Raw genomic sequence first — 15,169 nt, forward strand, 5'->3', positions numbered from 1 at the left:
AATCTGCTTTTCTACACACAGAAGTCTTTTGAGGGAAAAAGTTCAATAATTCTTGTCACAGCACAGTTAATTTTCCTATAAGGTTTCTTTACTATTACTTGGACAGAGTCCCCAAACTAATAAGGGTTTCATAAAATGTGACATCACATTTTATGATTCTATGTGAAAACAATGAAATACATAAATGCAATTCAAGAGTGTTGTTGACATCATTATTAATCAATTATTGACTACAATGCTGCTTCACTCAATGGTGAGGTGGTAAAGATACCATCTGAAGAACTGCCTTTTTGCAGCCAGATTCTGGAGCTCCACATGAAGTCCGTAAGGGAGGAAATGATTCCCACCCAAAGAGGTTCTATCCATGGGTTTACTCTGAAATTTAATCTTGAGTCCTGTGATGCCAACCACTGCACCAAAGTTTCATCTTCAGCATTTCCATGCCGTGTCAGTATATCAGGAAAAAGCAGACCTCAGTTCCACACTGGCTTTGCAGCTTCTTCTCTAACTGTTAATTAGGTTAACAGTACTTTACCTGCTGGGTGTTTAATTCTAACATGGGCAATAATTTGATTTCAGAACAAAGGACATTCCTTTGCATCACAAGTTACTTTATGGTAAGAATTTTACTGCTTGTGCCCAGTGAGGTTTGGCAGAGCCCATTTCTTGACAGAAATCTCGAGGCTAAGGCCAGACTCTGTCTCTGCTATACACCACTTCCCTGAAGCCATGTTTCTGGAGCTCTCTGTATGTCCTGACCCAGCTCACAGACAAGGCACATTTTCCCAAAGTAAATCACAATCCTTAACAATCACCCCCCAAAACATTCTCCTTCTCTAAGAAGTTATACCTGTGGTTATCAGAAACCAGTTGCAGACCTTTACCTAAGAGAGTCAGAGAAGGTCAGACAGTGCAAGTAGACTCTGCAGGACCCTCACATTGCCTGAAAGGCACCTTCCTTCAGTTAATCAGAGCTTGGAAGACAGTGGAGCTAGCGTGAGCTCTCCATTCACCTCAAGCTCAGGTGCACCAGTTAATTCCTTCCCCTAGATGTTGTTTTACTCTTGTGTGGAAATGGCCTGAAATACCAGGAATGGAGAGGCAGCTGGCTCCTGCCAAGAAGAGTTTGGAACTTTTCTTCCCTCACATTTTGAGAAATCACATGTTTTGTGCAAAACAACCAGGAATATTTCCAAAAGACAGAAACAGAACGAGTGAAGAAACAATGGAATAGGGTGGAATGATAGAGATGCATAGAGGAGCATGCTTGTTTTCCTCCTATCTGTCCAAAGTGGATATTTTCCCTCACTGGGTACATTCATTTGACTTTCCTCTACTGTTTGACTCGTGATCAACAATGTGCTTATGCACAGATTCATCAAACTGAAAAACATCTGCCTAATCATTTTTACCTTCAAGAAGCTTGGGCCATTTCAATGTATTATGGTTGGTTGTTTAGTCACTAAGTCATGTCTGACTCTTTTGCAATCCCATGGACTGTAGCCCACCAGGATCCTCTGTCCATGGGATTTCCCAGGCAAGAATACTGGAGTGGGTTGGCATTTCCTTCTCTGGGGGATTTTCCTGACCCAGGGATTGAACCCATATATCCTGCATTGGCAGGCAGATTCTTTACTACTGAGGCACCAGGGGAAGCCATTTCAAAGTATATCCTCAGCTATATATTACAATGATTTTGACTCTTTGGTGTTTAATAGAATTCCCTTCCAAGGAGTGCTGACATAATATAGAGTACTTGATTATACAAACAGCATCCATTTGAGGGAAGCATGTTTTTTAATCCTCTGTGTTGAAGATGAAAAATCTGAAGCCCCAAACTAAATCCCATTGTTCACCTTGAGAGTAGCTCCAGCATAAAGCAGTTACTTAAACAGTAGTTGAATAAGTGAATGAAATAAAGACATTTCCTAATTTGAAATATAGTTGTTCTGTGCACCTAGGGATATTTCTGGGAATCTAGTTCTAGGAAATTATTGCAACAACCCAGTCATTGCCAACCCACCAACAATGCTAAAGGAATCAACCTTTCAAAATTAGAAAAGACTAGGAGGAAGGCTTACCCTGAGAGAGGTTTAAAAGTTCAGGCGTTTTAAGTATTAAAACTTGGTTCTGCCATGATGTGGGGTCAGACTTTTAAAAGAAGTTAACCTGGAGAAGGGGGAGAGCCTGTCTGGATTCTATGCTTGCTTTCCTCTTTGGAAACTACATTTAAAGCAATTCCCATTGGCTGGCATCACATGATGTGCCCAGGGGTTCCAGCTGCAGCTGGTTTAAAATGCCTGCTCACAGGCTCAAGCAAGAGGGCCTCTCAGCCTTGGCAGGACTGAGGATGCCGTTCCAAAAACCACTCCCCTCAGAAGGCATTAGAAGGAGAAATGGCAATAGATTTTAGCGCTGTTATCCCCTGTAGGACCAAGGAGGGGAGTAAGTAGGAAGCTAATCAGATAACAGAGAGAAAGAGAAAACAATTTCCAAAGCACTGAAGCAATTAGATGAGAAAGTGCTATAAACCAATGGGCTCTTCCTGCTCCTGGAGGGCTAGGGGAAGAGAGGCTGCAAGAGCCAGCTCCTCCTGGAGACACCCTTTGAAGTTCCTTCCCAGTCCCTCAGGCTCCGCTGTCACTGAGGGCTTCTCCCCTGTGAGATGAGGAGCCTGGCACTTTGCTCTTGCTTAAAAAACAGATCTTGAGTTAGAGGGGTAATTTTTAAAAATTGTGCTTTCAAAAACTTAGAGAATGAGACATTGTAGACCTTTAAAAAAAACTCCCTGCAGGTTGTTTGTTTTGATAGTATTTACTGAGGAACGTATGCAATTTTAGTTGACAAAATCTAGTTATATCCATTCTCTGAAAGTTAAGAATTCATTAAGAAAAAACAACAATAATACATTAGTGATGGGTGACAACTATTGGTTTTTACTTCTACTATCCCATCTATCCAAACAGGAATATGTTTGCAATTATTTTTCTGATTAAAAAAGTACATATTTTTAATTGTTTTGTTATGTTTTCCCATAGCAAGAGCCTATTATCAGCATTAATCAAAAATAAAAACACACACACACAAAAATAATAATAAAAACACAATAAAGCATGCCACTTCTCACCAAGGTGACACTTGAAGTCGTTTCCCTCTCCTTGAAAAAAGAAACTGAGGAAGGCCATTTTTGCCCAGATCCTCAGCAGGCTCTCTGCCTGTGAACCCACATCTCACAAAGGCCCTTTCTTGCCGGCACAATGTTCCGCACACAGGAAATGTGTGTGCATGTGCCTAGCATGTTCCCCCGTTTGTTTTCTTTTCCAGCATTGCTCACTGGCTGGTGAACAGTTCAGGCCCACAGAGAGCTTGAGACCACCAGCTCATGTATTTGAAAGGCATCTGTTTATTTTGAAAATGCAAATGTGGCCTACCTCAAAGACTGACAGGCAGGAAAATACCAGGGAGCAAAGGGAGAGGTATCCAGTCTGGAGCCCTGTCCCTCCCTCGATCACGCCCGCTGAGATCACTCGCCATCAGAACCACTTGAACAGCTCCGGGAGTCTGAGCGAACGGCCCACATTTCAAACGAGCAGGCTCATCTCTCCCAAGTCTAGGCCGGCGGATCATAGCTCACCTGATTTAAAGTACTGATTGAGTCATTTCCAAAAGTACCCTGGGACTTGGAGATGGTGGTGCCCAGGCCAAGAACTGCCTGGAGGAGGGCCCCTAACACTGACACCAGTCTCCTAACAGCCAAAGCCCTGTCCTGGGGACAGATTCCTGGAGAAAGCCCGGGAAGGTTAATACCCTGACTTTGATCTCTGTCAAGGCATACCAGCAAGAATTAATTTACATTTCAGATGAAAAAGGTTGACAGCATGAAAAGGCATCTTGTTTCTGGTATGTGAATGTGCCGTAATAGATCGGGAATTCTGAAAGGAAGTTCTGAGGAAGCTAAAGGGATAAGCCGAGCGGCTGCTTTTATTGGGAAGAAGATGAAAGGAAAACAAATTTCAATATGCGCCGCTCTGTAGCAACATGTAGGCCAAATGCTTCCTAAATTTCAAGGGCTATTCTTTCAAAAACTATGTAACATAGCGTTGCAGCATGATTTAAACAAGCAAAAAAAAAAAAAACAAAAAAAAGACAATAGGCCAGAACTTGAAATATAAACTAAACACATTGAAGAGTCTACATTTCAAATGAAATGATCTGTTGAAAAAATAATACATTAGAGAATAACCGTAGAAAATACCCAGAAAAGGTTATGTTGTGATAGCATCCCTAAGCCACTTCTGCAGGCTTCAAAAGTAAGAGTACCCCTATATTTGGAGTTTGTTCTACTTGAAATGTCCCCGGGACATGAAGAGCTTGTAAGGAGAGGATTATACTTTAGGAAGAACACACCCCAAAACAGAGACATTGGAATGAGCTGTCTTGCTTTTAGATCAACACTGCCTTTGAATCGAAAGATAAGGAGAACATTTTCAAGTAAAAGTAATCTGCCCATAAAATTGCAAATGTCATTACCCTATCTGAGTATCTTTACCACTTACACAAAACCAGCCCCTCAACTCCTGTCCATGATGTTGGCTGAAGGGCAATGAGACATTGCCCGCCCTTGCTCTGGCTGTCACACTCTCCTGCCAAGAGGGTGAGGTGGTGTCAGTACCACCCTCAATAACTACATGCCCACCCAAGCCCATGGGGACTCAGAAGCTCCCAATACCACTTGATATGCAGGACACTGGCTGCCAGGCTAAGAAGGAGGGTGTTTCCAAGGTTTAAAAAAAAAGAAGCTACTTAAAGAAATGTGTTCTCTCCAGTCCCATGAAACAAAAGGACCCTTTCATAGTGTACCCACCCCACAGGTGCTGCGCTGAAAAGATGCAGCCGAGCGTCCTGATATAATGAAGCCACTCACCTGTCTGTTCTTATGCATTTTCTTATGTCTGTTCTTATGCATGTGGCAATAACAGAGTCCAAAAGGGAGCCATCTAAAGATGATTTTCAGAGAGGGAAAATTTGATTTATGATCCTACACACTTTATGATAAGGGAATCAACAATAGATAAGCTCAAAGTTTATATCTGAAAATACATGTTAGGTTTTGAGCCAAACAGTGTGATCAGTCCAGTATCTTCTCTTGGTGTGGGTGAGGGTAAGGGGAACTGTGTGTGTGTGTGTGTGTGTGTGTGTGTGTGTGTGTGTGTGTGTGTGTGTGTGTGTGTGTGTGTGTGTGTTGGACAGTGGGGAGGAAGAGAGAAAATGCATTTTGAGTTGTTTTACTTGTTGCAACTAGGGCTGGATCCTTCTTCCTGATGCTTTGACGCTGTGGAGCTTAGAATTCCTAGGGGATGGTGTTAAAAGTTGCACTCTGGGGTTGAAATGACACTCTTTCCTCCCAAACATTTTGTTTTTGAATAAAGTTGTCTGGCCTTACAGGGCCAGAGAGTTCTGAGAAGTGCCTCAAGAAGCCAGGCTCTGAGTAGAGATCTCCTCGAAAGGGGTGCAGTTGTTTCCCTTAAAAGTTTGTTCCAAGTGTGGCAGTATCTGAAATCCTCTCTCTCTGCTGCAAGTCCGCTGGCCTGGTCACGTCTCTCTCGTTCTGTCTCTGATATCTTGTGCTCTCAGACCCCGGGTGTGTCTGCTCTGGGGCCTGTCTCTTCCAAAGCCTCAATTAGGCACATGCAGCTTCAAAAGACAGAGGGAGCTGAGCCCCACAGCCCCTGGGGATACTGCCCTTTGCAGAAGAACAGAGTGACCTGGGAGCCAGAGCTTGAGGTGCTCAGGCAGCTACAAGCTGAGCCACAGCATGCTAACCCCAGGGGGCCCAGAGGACCACTGCAGTCACACACAGGCCTGGGTGTGGGAAACACAGTTTGCCAGGCAAGTACCTGAGTTAGTCCTATCTCTGTGCTATGAAGAGATAGGCTGAGCATATAGTTAGAGAATTCCAAGGTTGGAAGACCTTTCAGACCTTTCTAGCCAATGTTCTTGTTTGCAGACAAGGGACGGGTGACTCCAGGAGAGGAAGGGAATTGCTCAGTTGGCAGTATGTAAAATGGACTCTATCCAAACTGGCTGTGAATAAATGCTGACTCGACTTCTGACTGGCTGTGTGACTATGGACAAGTTATTTCACTTCTCTGTGCCTTGTTTCCCCCTGTATAAAATTGGGAATACAAGAGAACCGACTTGGAGCATCCTTAGCCAAGGTCTGGCATGCAGCCAGTGCTCTCAATCATCACATGGACGGGGGTGAATCAGAACAAGCGCTAGACCCACTAGAACTCTTGACTCCTCTTCCAGTGCTCCTGAATTATTAACCTTTCAGCTTTTTGAAACTCATATGAACTTAATCACAGAAGATTTCCAAGTGGATGCTATGAAAATGATGTTTTAATTACCTGCGTGAATATGAACAGCAGACTCACTCCTTCTGTTGCTTATTTTCTTAAATTTCCTCCGAGCATCATATCCTCTCCAGGCTAAAAATATAAAACCATGTGCTAGGAATGAGATTAATTTAAGAATGTGCCAGAGAATTGATATAAGCTGTTTCCCTCCGATCCTCTACCCCTCTCCTCCTCCCCACTGCTTTCTCACTGAACAAAATAAGCAGAGCTACGTGAGTGATGGTGGGGAAGAGGGGCCTCTCTGTACTCTCAGCTCGGCCTCCAAGATGCTTTTGAGAAGGAGTCATTTTGGTTCAGGCAGTGAATTTCTGCAACCTCTGGATTCCACTTAGGAATCACTTGGAGCCCTGTGCAGGTGAGGTGGGTCCCTGTCATTCCAACCCATGGAGGAAGCTCTGCCTTCAGGACTTGAGGGGTAGGAGAGGACTGGAATGGCCTGACTCACTCTGTATTTTTTATTGGGAGAAAGGTATAAAACATGAAAGTTGAAGGAGAGAAAAATAAATAATAATGATTAGTAGCATCACATTTGCGTTTGGTGAGGGGAGACTATGTAAAGAACTGTGTTCAGGGAGGGAATGCGTGACGGAAAGGGAAAATGCGTGGGAAATGAATGAAGAGAAGAGAAAGGGAGCCTGGGGCAAGGGGCAGGGTGTTGAGTCCTTCAGAGCGCTAGGCACTGAGCTGCCACCAGCAGCATGACCAGCTCTCCTTTTCACTTCCTCCCTGAGCGCTACAGCTCTCCATGGGACTGAATGAGGTCATGGAGTCCATGTGGACGTTATGATTCTGGGTTATGAGAACACAAAGGAAATCATCTGCTGTGCTCAAGACCTGGGACAACTGCCTGCAGTAGCACAGGAGCTCAGACGCTGTTTGTGACACAAATGACACATGTGTGTGCAAAGAGGCACTGACAGGGCTGGGTGTAGGACAGAGCCTAGTGATAAGCTGCCTTGGTTTACAAGCTCTGTCTGAGCCAGAAAAGCCTCCTAGATGTGACAGTAGCAGTTCTGAGGCTGAAACCTGGTAATGGACATGAAGTGTGCATGAGGTGGGTCATCTGGGAGCTGGGGCACATGTCTGTGTGATTGGGGTTTTACATCCACCCACTGCTACTGCCTCTATCTTGCCGTGGGTAAGGATGGCTCGTTTGCTTATCTGGAGGTCAGAGACTGTGGCAGTCTTGCTCACAGCTATACCCCCAGCACCAAGCACAAGGCCTGGCCTGCAGTAGATACTTGATAAATATTTGCTGAAGGCAAGAGGGAGGTAAGAAAAGGCACCACTGAGAAGAACAAAAGGTGAGTGGCCTCAAGCACTTAATGAAATGCCAAGATTCAGGGATGTTTACCTGACTGGATGGCAACAGCCCCCTTCTCTCTCTTCTCTCTGACTCTTCTGTATCTCCTGGCTCCCAGCCACCCCTTGGCATAGGCCTGCAGCACAACCACTCTGCCTATGACTTCCCGCAGCAGCAAATTTAACTGCTCAACATGATAATACTTGAGAAAAACCTGAAATAAGACATCAGTTTTAGCATTACATATAGGCTCCCAAGGGCTCCTCTGGTGCTCAGGGGTAAAGAAGTGTGTTAGTCTCTTAGCTGTGTCTGACTCTTTGCTACCCCATGGACTGTAGCCCACCAGACTCCTCTGTCCGTGGGATTCTCCAGTCAAGAACACTGGAGTGGGTAGCCATTCCTTTCTCCAGGAGATCTTCCTGACTCAAGGATCAAAACTGGGTTTCCTACATTGCAGGTGGATTCTTTACTGTCTGAGCCACCAGGTTCAGATAAACCCTGCCAGTGATTCTTCAGTGGTAAAGAAACCACCTCCCCATACAGGAGATGTGGGTTCTCCCCTGGAGAAGGAAACAGCAACCCACTCCAGTATTCTTGCCTGGGAAGTCCCATGGACAGAGGAGTGTGGCGGACTACAGTTCATGGGGTTGCAAAAGAGTCAGACACGACTGAGCGACTAAAAAACAAGAATAATGGACTCCCACAAAGAAATTCACTCTGCTCCAACAAATTAACATAAATATTAAAACATCATCTAAATAAAGTTTACAGTGACTTGATTTATGCTAACATTACTGATTTCTTAGAAGCAAATACGATTAATTCCCCTTGTAGGGTCGAGCCAATATGGGACTATTAATATACACAGATGATGAAGTTAACAGCGTTTTAGGAGATCCTAAATGTTCTCTAGGCCTCAGTTCTGCCATGAGTTCCATTTTCTCAGCTTCATCTTTTCCCCCTCAGCTCTGATGGAGGTGTTAAACCAGAAAAACTGACCAGGGCCGACAGAAGTTCTGAGGGAGGGGGGCTTGAATGGGCCACAGTGATCTGATTTCTGCTGAAGAGCAGCAGCATTGCCATCCACACTCAGGCTGAGGCTGGCATTGTAGGGCAATTCAGAAGGGACCACAAAAACCTGAAATCTTGTAGGAATATGATGTTCCCCCAAATGAAAAGCTAGACATGATGAGACTACTAATCAGAGTGGGCAGTAAACAACATGAATCTAAGGAAAAAAGGACAAAAGTATAAAAGATACTCATTTTTGTCATTAACATGATTTGTGTATTTGCCTGCAGTGCTGGAATAAGCAGCACTGAAAAAAAGGACATTTAAAAATGAGCTCAAAGATCTCATTCTAGAAATGTTAAATGGTTCTCAAACTACACGCAGAACAGGAAAGAAACTCTCCTCTTTTGGCCTCTGAGATCCTGGGACTCCGGACCCAAGACCAGCAAAGATCACTGTTAGGATGGGGTCTTGTCTGGTAAGTTGCAAAACTTACAGAGCTATTCAAATCACTGATAAGAGACCGAGGTACACAGCAGAGCATCTCAAGTGACAATCTAAACAACAAAGAAAGAACTACCTTTGTTTTTCCCAGCAGCCAGTGATCTAATCTGGACTTCTCCAAGATAGCGATGCAACTCTCTTTGCTAGCAAGAGGTGTTTGATGTGCTCTGAATGCCAAGTAATAATACCTACAAAACAGAACAGTGAAATAAAGCATTTTTAGTCACCATTTGATTCAGCATCATAGAGTTGCTCTGGGCCCATTGACATGCCTTGTTTTTCAATATCAAATATTTGTTGAGCATCAATAATAGTGTACTAGGTAGTGGAAGACACACAATTCATGCTTATTAGCACTTATCTACTTTCATATTTTCTGCTACATGTATTTTCCTTTTAGTATTGCTTGTAATTCACATTCAAAGCATACTTGGCATCTTTTACATGCAAAATCAAAGTATGTAATCCTTTAAAAAACTGAAGTTTAGACAGCTCTCCCAGCAAAAGTTACCATTTTAAATGTATTACTCTTTTAAAAATAATTTGTCATCTCACTGTATGAATTTGGCTCTACTTTGAAAATTCCATCTGAAGCAATGTGTAGAGAGCAAAAATGATCACAGCCTGACACTACTGATTTTGTCTGTTAAGCTCTGTGTCTCTTTCAAGGTAAAAAGTGGGTATGTTTTCTTGAGACAATTACCAAAACCACATTTGTCTTCCTAAATTACTCATTTTAATAAACTTCTGTACTTTCAGATGAAAGAGTTTCTGGGTAGATTCAAAGAACATGACCAGATTATATATATATATGTAAGTTTGTATATGTATATGTGTGTATGTCCATATGTATGTCTATATACATGTATATGCATATGTATGTACATGATGTTGAATATATTATCTTTTTAGAAAACTTTATCTTAGCTTTTCTTTTAAAAACTTTCAAGCATCTTTCCTCTGCTCCTTGTTGCCATCTGTAATTAAATTCAACCACTTGGAAGTATTTCCTTGTCAGAGGATTTTCCTGTCATTGCTCAGACAAGGGTGATCTGTTATTTTAGAATTGCTTTAAAATGTAGAGCCATTTATACTTTTTAGGAAAATCACCAAAATATAAAATATGTCCTTTCCTCTCACCAAATATTCCCATGCTTTCTGTTTATGGAAAGATAAACACACTTGATTAGCACTTGAGCCATTTAACTTTATCTTTGTGCTACAAGATTGTTTTACAAGTTAGGATCGAATGCTGATTTTGCCGAAAACATTTGCATTCAGAGATTCTGAGAATGTTTCTAAGACTCTGAGTCTCTGTTTCCACCTGTGAGGAAGAGAAGCAGTTTTCTCTCAGAACCCCTGAATGGTGGCCAGGACCATGCTAGGTCATCTGGCCAAGCCCAGGAACCTGTTCAGAGTAAATGTTCCTGGAGCTAGGTGGGAGGAGGGACAGCCAGGAGTCAGGCTGAGGTCTGGGCAGTTCATGGCATCAGCACAGATTCTTTAGCCCTAGTTTCTCAAGGACTGTAATTCCAATCATAGGCTCTTGGATTTGGCTTGGGCTAAAGCAAGAAGATTGTGTACTAGAGTGCATGGGGGTGGTAGAAATAGATGGCAAATCTCTGTGGAGTGAACATCTTGGGAAAGGTAAAGTACAGATAGCGTAAGATGTAAAAGTCATTGATAAAAGCAGGACTTCCCTACTCTCTTTTCCTTTAGTCCCGGCCATTTATAAAATGGGCTATATATTATAAATAACATATGGCATGATTATATGTTTATAATATGATTAAGGGCTTACTTCCCTGGTGGCTCAGATGGTAAAGCATCTGCCTACAATGCGGGAGACCCGGGTTCAATCCCTGGGTCGGGAAGATCTCCTGGAGAAGGAAATGGCAACCCACTCCAGTATTCTTGCCTGGAAAATACCATGGATGGAGAAGCCTAGTAGGCTACAGTCCATAGGGTCGCAAAGAGTCGAACATGACTGAGCGACTTCACTTTCACTTTGGCCTTAATCAGACAGGCTTGCTCAGGCTGATTGCTCAATACTGTTAGTGATGAAATATTTAAAGATAATCTAATGAATGACCAGAACTATGCAGTATATGAGATTACAAGATATGTTCTAACTATCCGTTCAAGGATTTATCCTTGTTTTGGGGGCATCCATGGATGCTTCTTAGCCATTTCTAAATAGACAGAATATATCTTGAATTAATATAAATATTATAAATTAACTTTGATTTTTAGCCCTTCAATTCAAATCTCTTATTATGATAATAACATTCATATATAGCTTTTAGTTCAGAAAGAGATGGATAACAGTATGGTCAAGATGTGAAGATTTCAAAAAACATTAAGGGAGCATTCAAGTGATATGTCTGCAGTAGTCAGGTCAGAGAGGTATCAGTGCAGTGTGTTTTCTCCACAGAGTATTCTAATAGATAATACGGTTAAAAACAAAACAAGACAAATAAGCACTTTGGCTGAGTTTCTGTATGCTTAAACGCTTCAATATAAGGGCAAAAATGAAATGAAAGGCACGAAGATAAAAGGCCTGCCACCAAGGGGACATCTTTTTGAGAAGATCCATTCCACCCCCTTCTTGAAGCAGCTTGATGAGATAAATAAGCAGGAGACAATGCAATAGCAAAATAATACATGTAAAGATTTGTCTTGAGGGTCTGAGTACTTGAGAACATTGTAAAGACCAGTTCTATCTCTCTATTCAAGAGTTCTGCCCTGAGCTGTTCACCAGTTCTGCCCTGAGCTGTCTCTGATAGGTAGAATTCATCTCTCAGATTGGAGTTTGAGCCCTGAGTTAAGAGTGAGAAGGTCTTTCATCTCTAACCATAGGTAAGTCACTTGTATCTGAATTTTCAAAGGGAGCAATGGGAACCAGATAAGTGGTTCTTAGCTCTTAGGTGAGGGGGAGCGTGGTGGAAGACTCTATGAAAATCTGGTAAAAGCTATAAACATTTTTTCTTAGGAAAATGCTCTTGATATAACATATTGCACATAGTATCAAGGGTTCCACATAGTTCGTGTTGGCCCTCCAACGACCTAAGAGCCCTTCCCTATTTCAGAGCTCTACGGAAAGTGATAAATTTTATAATACTTTATCTTATTAAAACATATAAGTTATTAAAAGAGTAAATATCCAGTTGAAAAATCTCTATCCAAAAATGTTCTTTAGTTTTCTGCCTAAAATGTTTTATTGTATGAAATACAAATTTTTCAAGGAAGAGTTTGTAAACTAGTTAAACTAGAGGTACCAGTTACTACATAACAAAAAACTTCAAAACTTAATGGGTTAAAGAGTAGACATTTATTGTCTAACAGTTTGTGAGGGTCAGGAATTTAGGAGCAGCTTATCTGGGGATTTCTGGCTCAGGGTCTTACATGAGATTACAGTCAAGATGTTGGCCAGGGCTTCAGTCATCTAAAGGCTTGAGGATCTATTTTCAAGATGGTGCCACCACAAGGCTAATGGTAAAAAGCCTTAGTTTCTTTCTGGCTATTGACAGGATGCTTCTCAGTTCCATGCTACATGGGCCTCTTCAGAGGACTATTTCAGTATCTTCATAACAGAAGATGGTCTCTACCAGAACAACGGATCCCAGAGAAAAAGCAAGAAGGAATCTGTAATGCCTTTTATGACTGAGGCTTAGAAGTGATACACCATCACTTCTTCCATATTCTTCTATTCATTAGAAGCAAGTCTCAAAGTCCAGACTACATTTAATGAGAGAATTTAAGTTTTACCTCTTAAAGGGATTTAAGTATCAAGTAATTTGTGGCCATATCTTTAAACCACTGCAAAGAATCTCTCTGAATCATCAACTCTTATCAAAAAATGCACAAATACAATAAAATAAGTTAAAAGTAAAAGTAAAAGACATACCATATTAATACTAGTCAAATTAAAACTGGACTGGTTATATTAATATAAACAAAGTAGATTTCAGAGCAAATAAATATTATGAGGGATAAAGAAGTTTATTTCATAGTGATAAAGAGGTCAATCCATTAAAAAAATTAAACATTCTAAGCATTTTTTCACTTAATAACACAGCTTGAAAATACATGAGCCTAAAAGTATTAATGCTGCAGGTGCTAATACTGTTAATTGTGTCTTGTTAATAATACACAATTATAGTCAGAGAATTCAGTACCCTCTTCCAATAATTGATAGGACAAGTAGACCAAAGAAAAAGAATCATCAAGGATATGCAAGGTTTGAATAACCAACCTAACCTAACTGACATTTATAGAAAATTCCAGCTAAAAATAATAGAACACATTTTCTTTTCAATTACATATGAAACATCTACCACAATAGGCTATATTCTGGGCAAAAAACCCCATGACTTAGTCATACAAGGTACATTCTCTGACCATAGCAGAATTAAATTAGAAGTCAACAAGATACCTGGAAAATTCCCAAATATTTATGAACAGACTTCCATGGAAAAATAACCCATGTATCAAAGAAGAAATCAAAAGAGAAATCAGATTGATCAAATGAACATGAAAACACAACCTGTCAAAAATTTGTCGGATACTGCAAAAGTAGTAGTATTTAGACATGTACACCATTAAACACCTATAACAAAAAAGAATGGTCTCAAATACATGAGTTCAACCTCTAACATACATTAGGAAAAGAACAAATAAAACCCAAGATCAGCAGAAGAAAGGAAATAAAGATCATGGTGAAAAATTATTGAAATAAAGAAGAGACACTGAATGAAATTGAAAAGTGTTATTTGAGAAGGTTAATGAAACTGGTAAACCTTTAGCCATATAGGTTAGGAAAAGGAAAGCAAACAAAGGTATGAGATTAGTGATATTCTATAGATTCTACAAATATTAAAAATACAATAAGGGAATATTAGAAACAACTTTGGGGGCCTCCCAGGTGGGCCTAGTGGTAAAGAATCTGCTGCCAATGCAGTAGATATAAGAGACGTGGGTTTGATCCTTGGGTCAGGAAGATCCCCTGGAGGAGAGCACAGCAACCCACTCCAGTATTCTTGCCTGGACAATCCCATGGAAGGAGGTGTCTGGTGGACTATAGTCCATAGGGTCACAAAGAGTCAGGGTCACGACTGGAGTGACTTAGCATACACGCACAAACTTTATGTCATGCTAACGAGATAAAAGTGAAAAAACATATGATCTTACTAAATGAGGAAAAGGATTTGACAAAATCCAATATCCAACACTAATTTAAAAAAAAAAAAAAGAAACTTTTCAACAAGCTCAATTCAAGGGAATTTCCTCAATCTGAAAAAATAAAGTATCTATGAAGACCCTACAGCTAACACCACATTTAATGGTGGAAGACTGAATACTATTCCCCTAAGCTTAGGAAAAAATAAAGGATATCCATCATTACCACTTCAATTCAGCATTGTAAAAGTTCCAGCCATTGCAAACAAGAGAAAGAAATAAAAGGTATCTCTATAAGAATGGAATAAGTAGAACTGTCTTAATTTGAAGATGACACATTATCTATGTAGAAAATCCAATGGAATGTATGAAACAAACAAACAAAAATCCTACCAGAGCTAATAAGTGAATTTAGTAAAGTTGTAGGCTACAGATCAAAACCAAGATCATGGCATCCGGCCCCATCACTTCATGGCAAATAGATGGGGGAAAAATGGTAACAGTGACAGACTTTATTTTCTTGGGCTCCAAAATCACTGCAGATGGTGACTGCAGCCATGAAATTAAAAGACACATGCTCTTTAGAAGAAAAGTTATGACAAATCCAGACAGCATATTAAAAAGCAGACACATCACTTTGCCAACAATTGTCCGTATGGTCAAAGCTATGGTTTTCCAGTAGTCATGTACAGATGTGAGAGTTGGACCATAAAGAAGGCTGAGTGCTGAAGAATTGATGCTTTACAACGGAGGT

General features: G+C 41.0%; 1 protein-coding gene across 11 annotated transcripts in view; it reads right to left on the reverse strand.

The window, feature by feature from the left end:
• Positions 1-15,169, reverse strand: part of MYO3B (myosin IIIB) — a 486,811-nt gene that overhangs the window by 164,208 nt on the left and 307,434 nt on the right. For 10 of the 11 annotated variants that reach the window (XR_011570836.1, XM_070803483.1, XM_070803516.1 and 7 more), the window contains 3 exons: positions 9,314-9,425; positions 7,774-7,936; positions 6,411-6,491 (listed from right to left, as the gene is read on the reverse strand). Coding sequence is in view for 10 of the 11 variants with exons in the window: in XM_070803483.1 (XP_070659584.1) it covers positions 6,411-6,491; positions 7,774-7,936; positions 9,314-9,425 (356 nt within the window). In the remaining variant the exon portion in view is untranslated. Of the gene's footprint in view, positions 1-4,143; positions 4,998-6,410; positions 6,492-7,773; positions 7,937-9,313; positions 9,426-15,169 lie in introns of those variants that run through there. The other variant, XM_070803512.1, reaches the window with a different exon arrangement.

The sequence above is a fragment of the Bos indicus genome, chromosome 2, assembly GCF_029378745.1.
Source record: "Bos indicus isolate NIAB-ARS_2022 breed Sahiwal x Tharparkar chromosome 2, NIAB-ARS_B.indTharparkar_mat_pri_1.0, whole genome shotgun sequence".
Lineage (NCBI taxonomy): Eukaryota > Metazoa > Chordata > Mammalia > Artiodactyla > Bovidae > Bos > Bos indicus.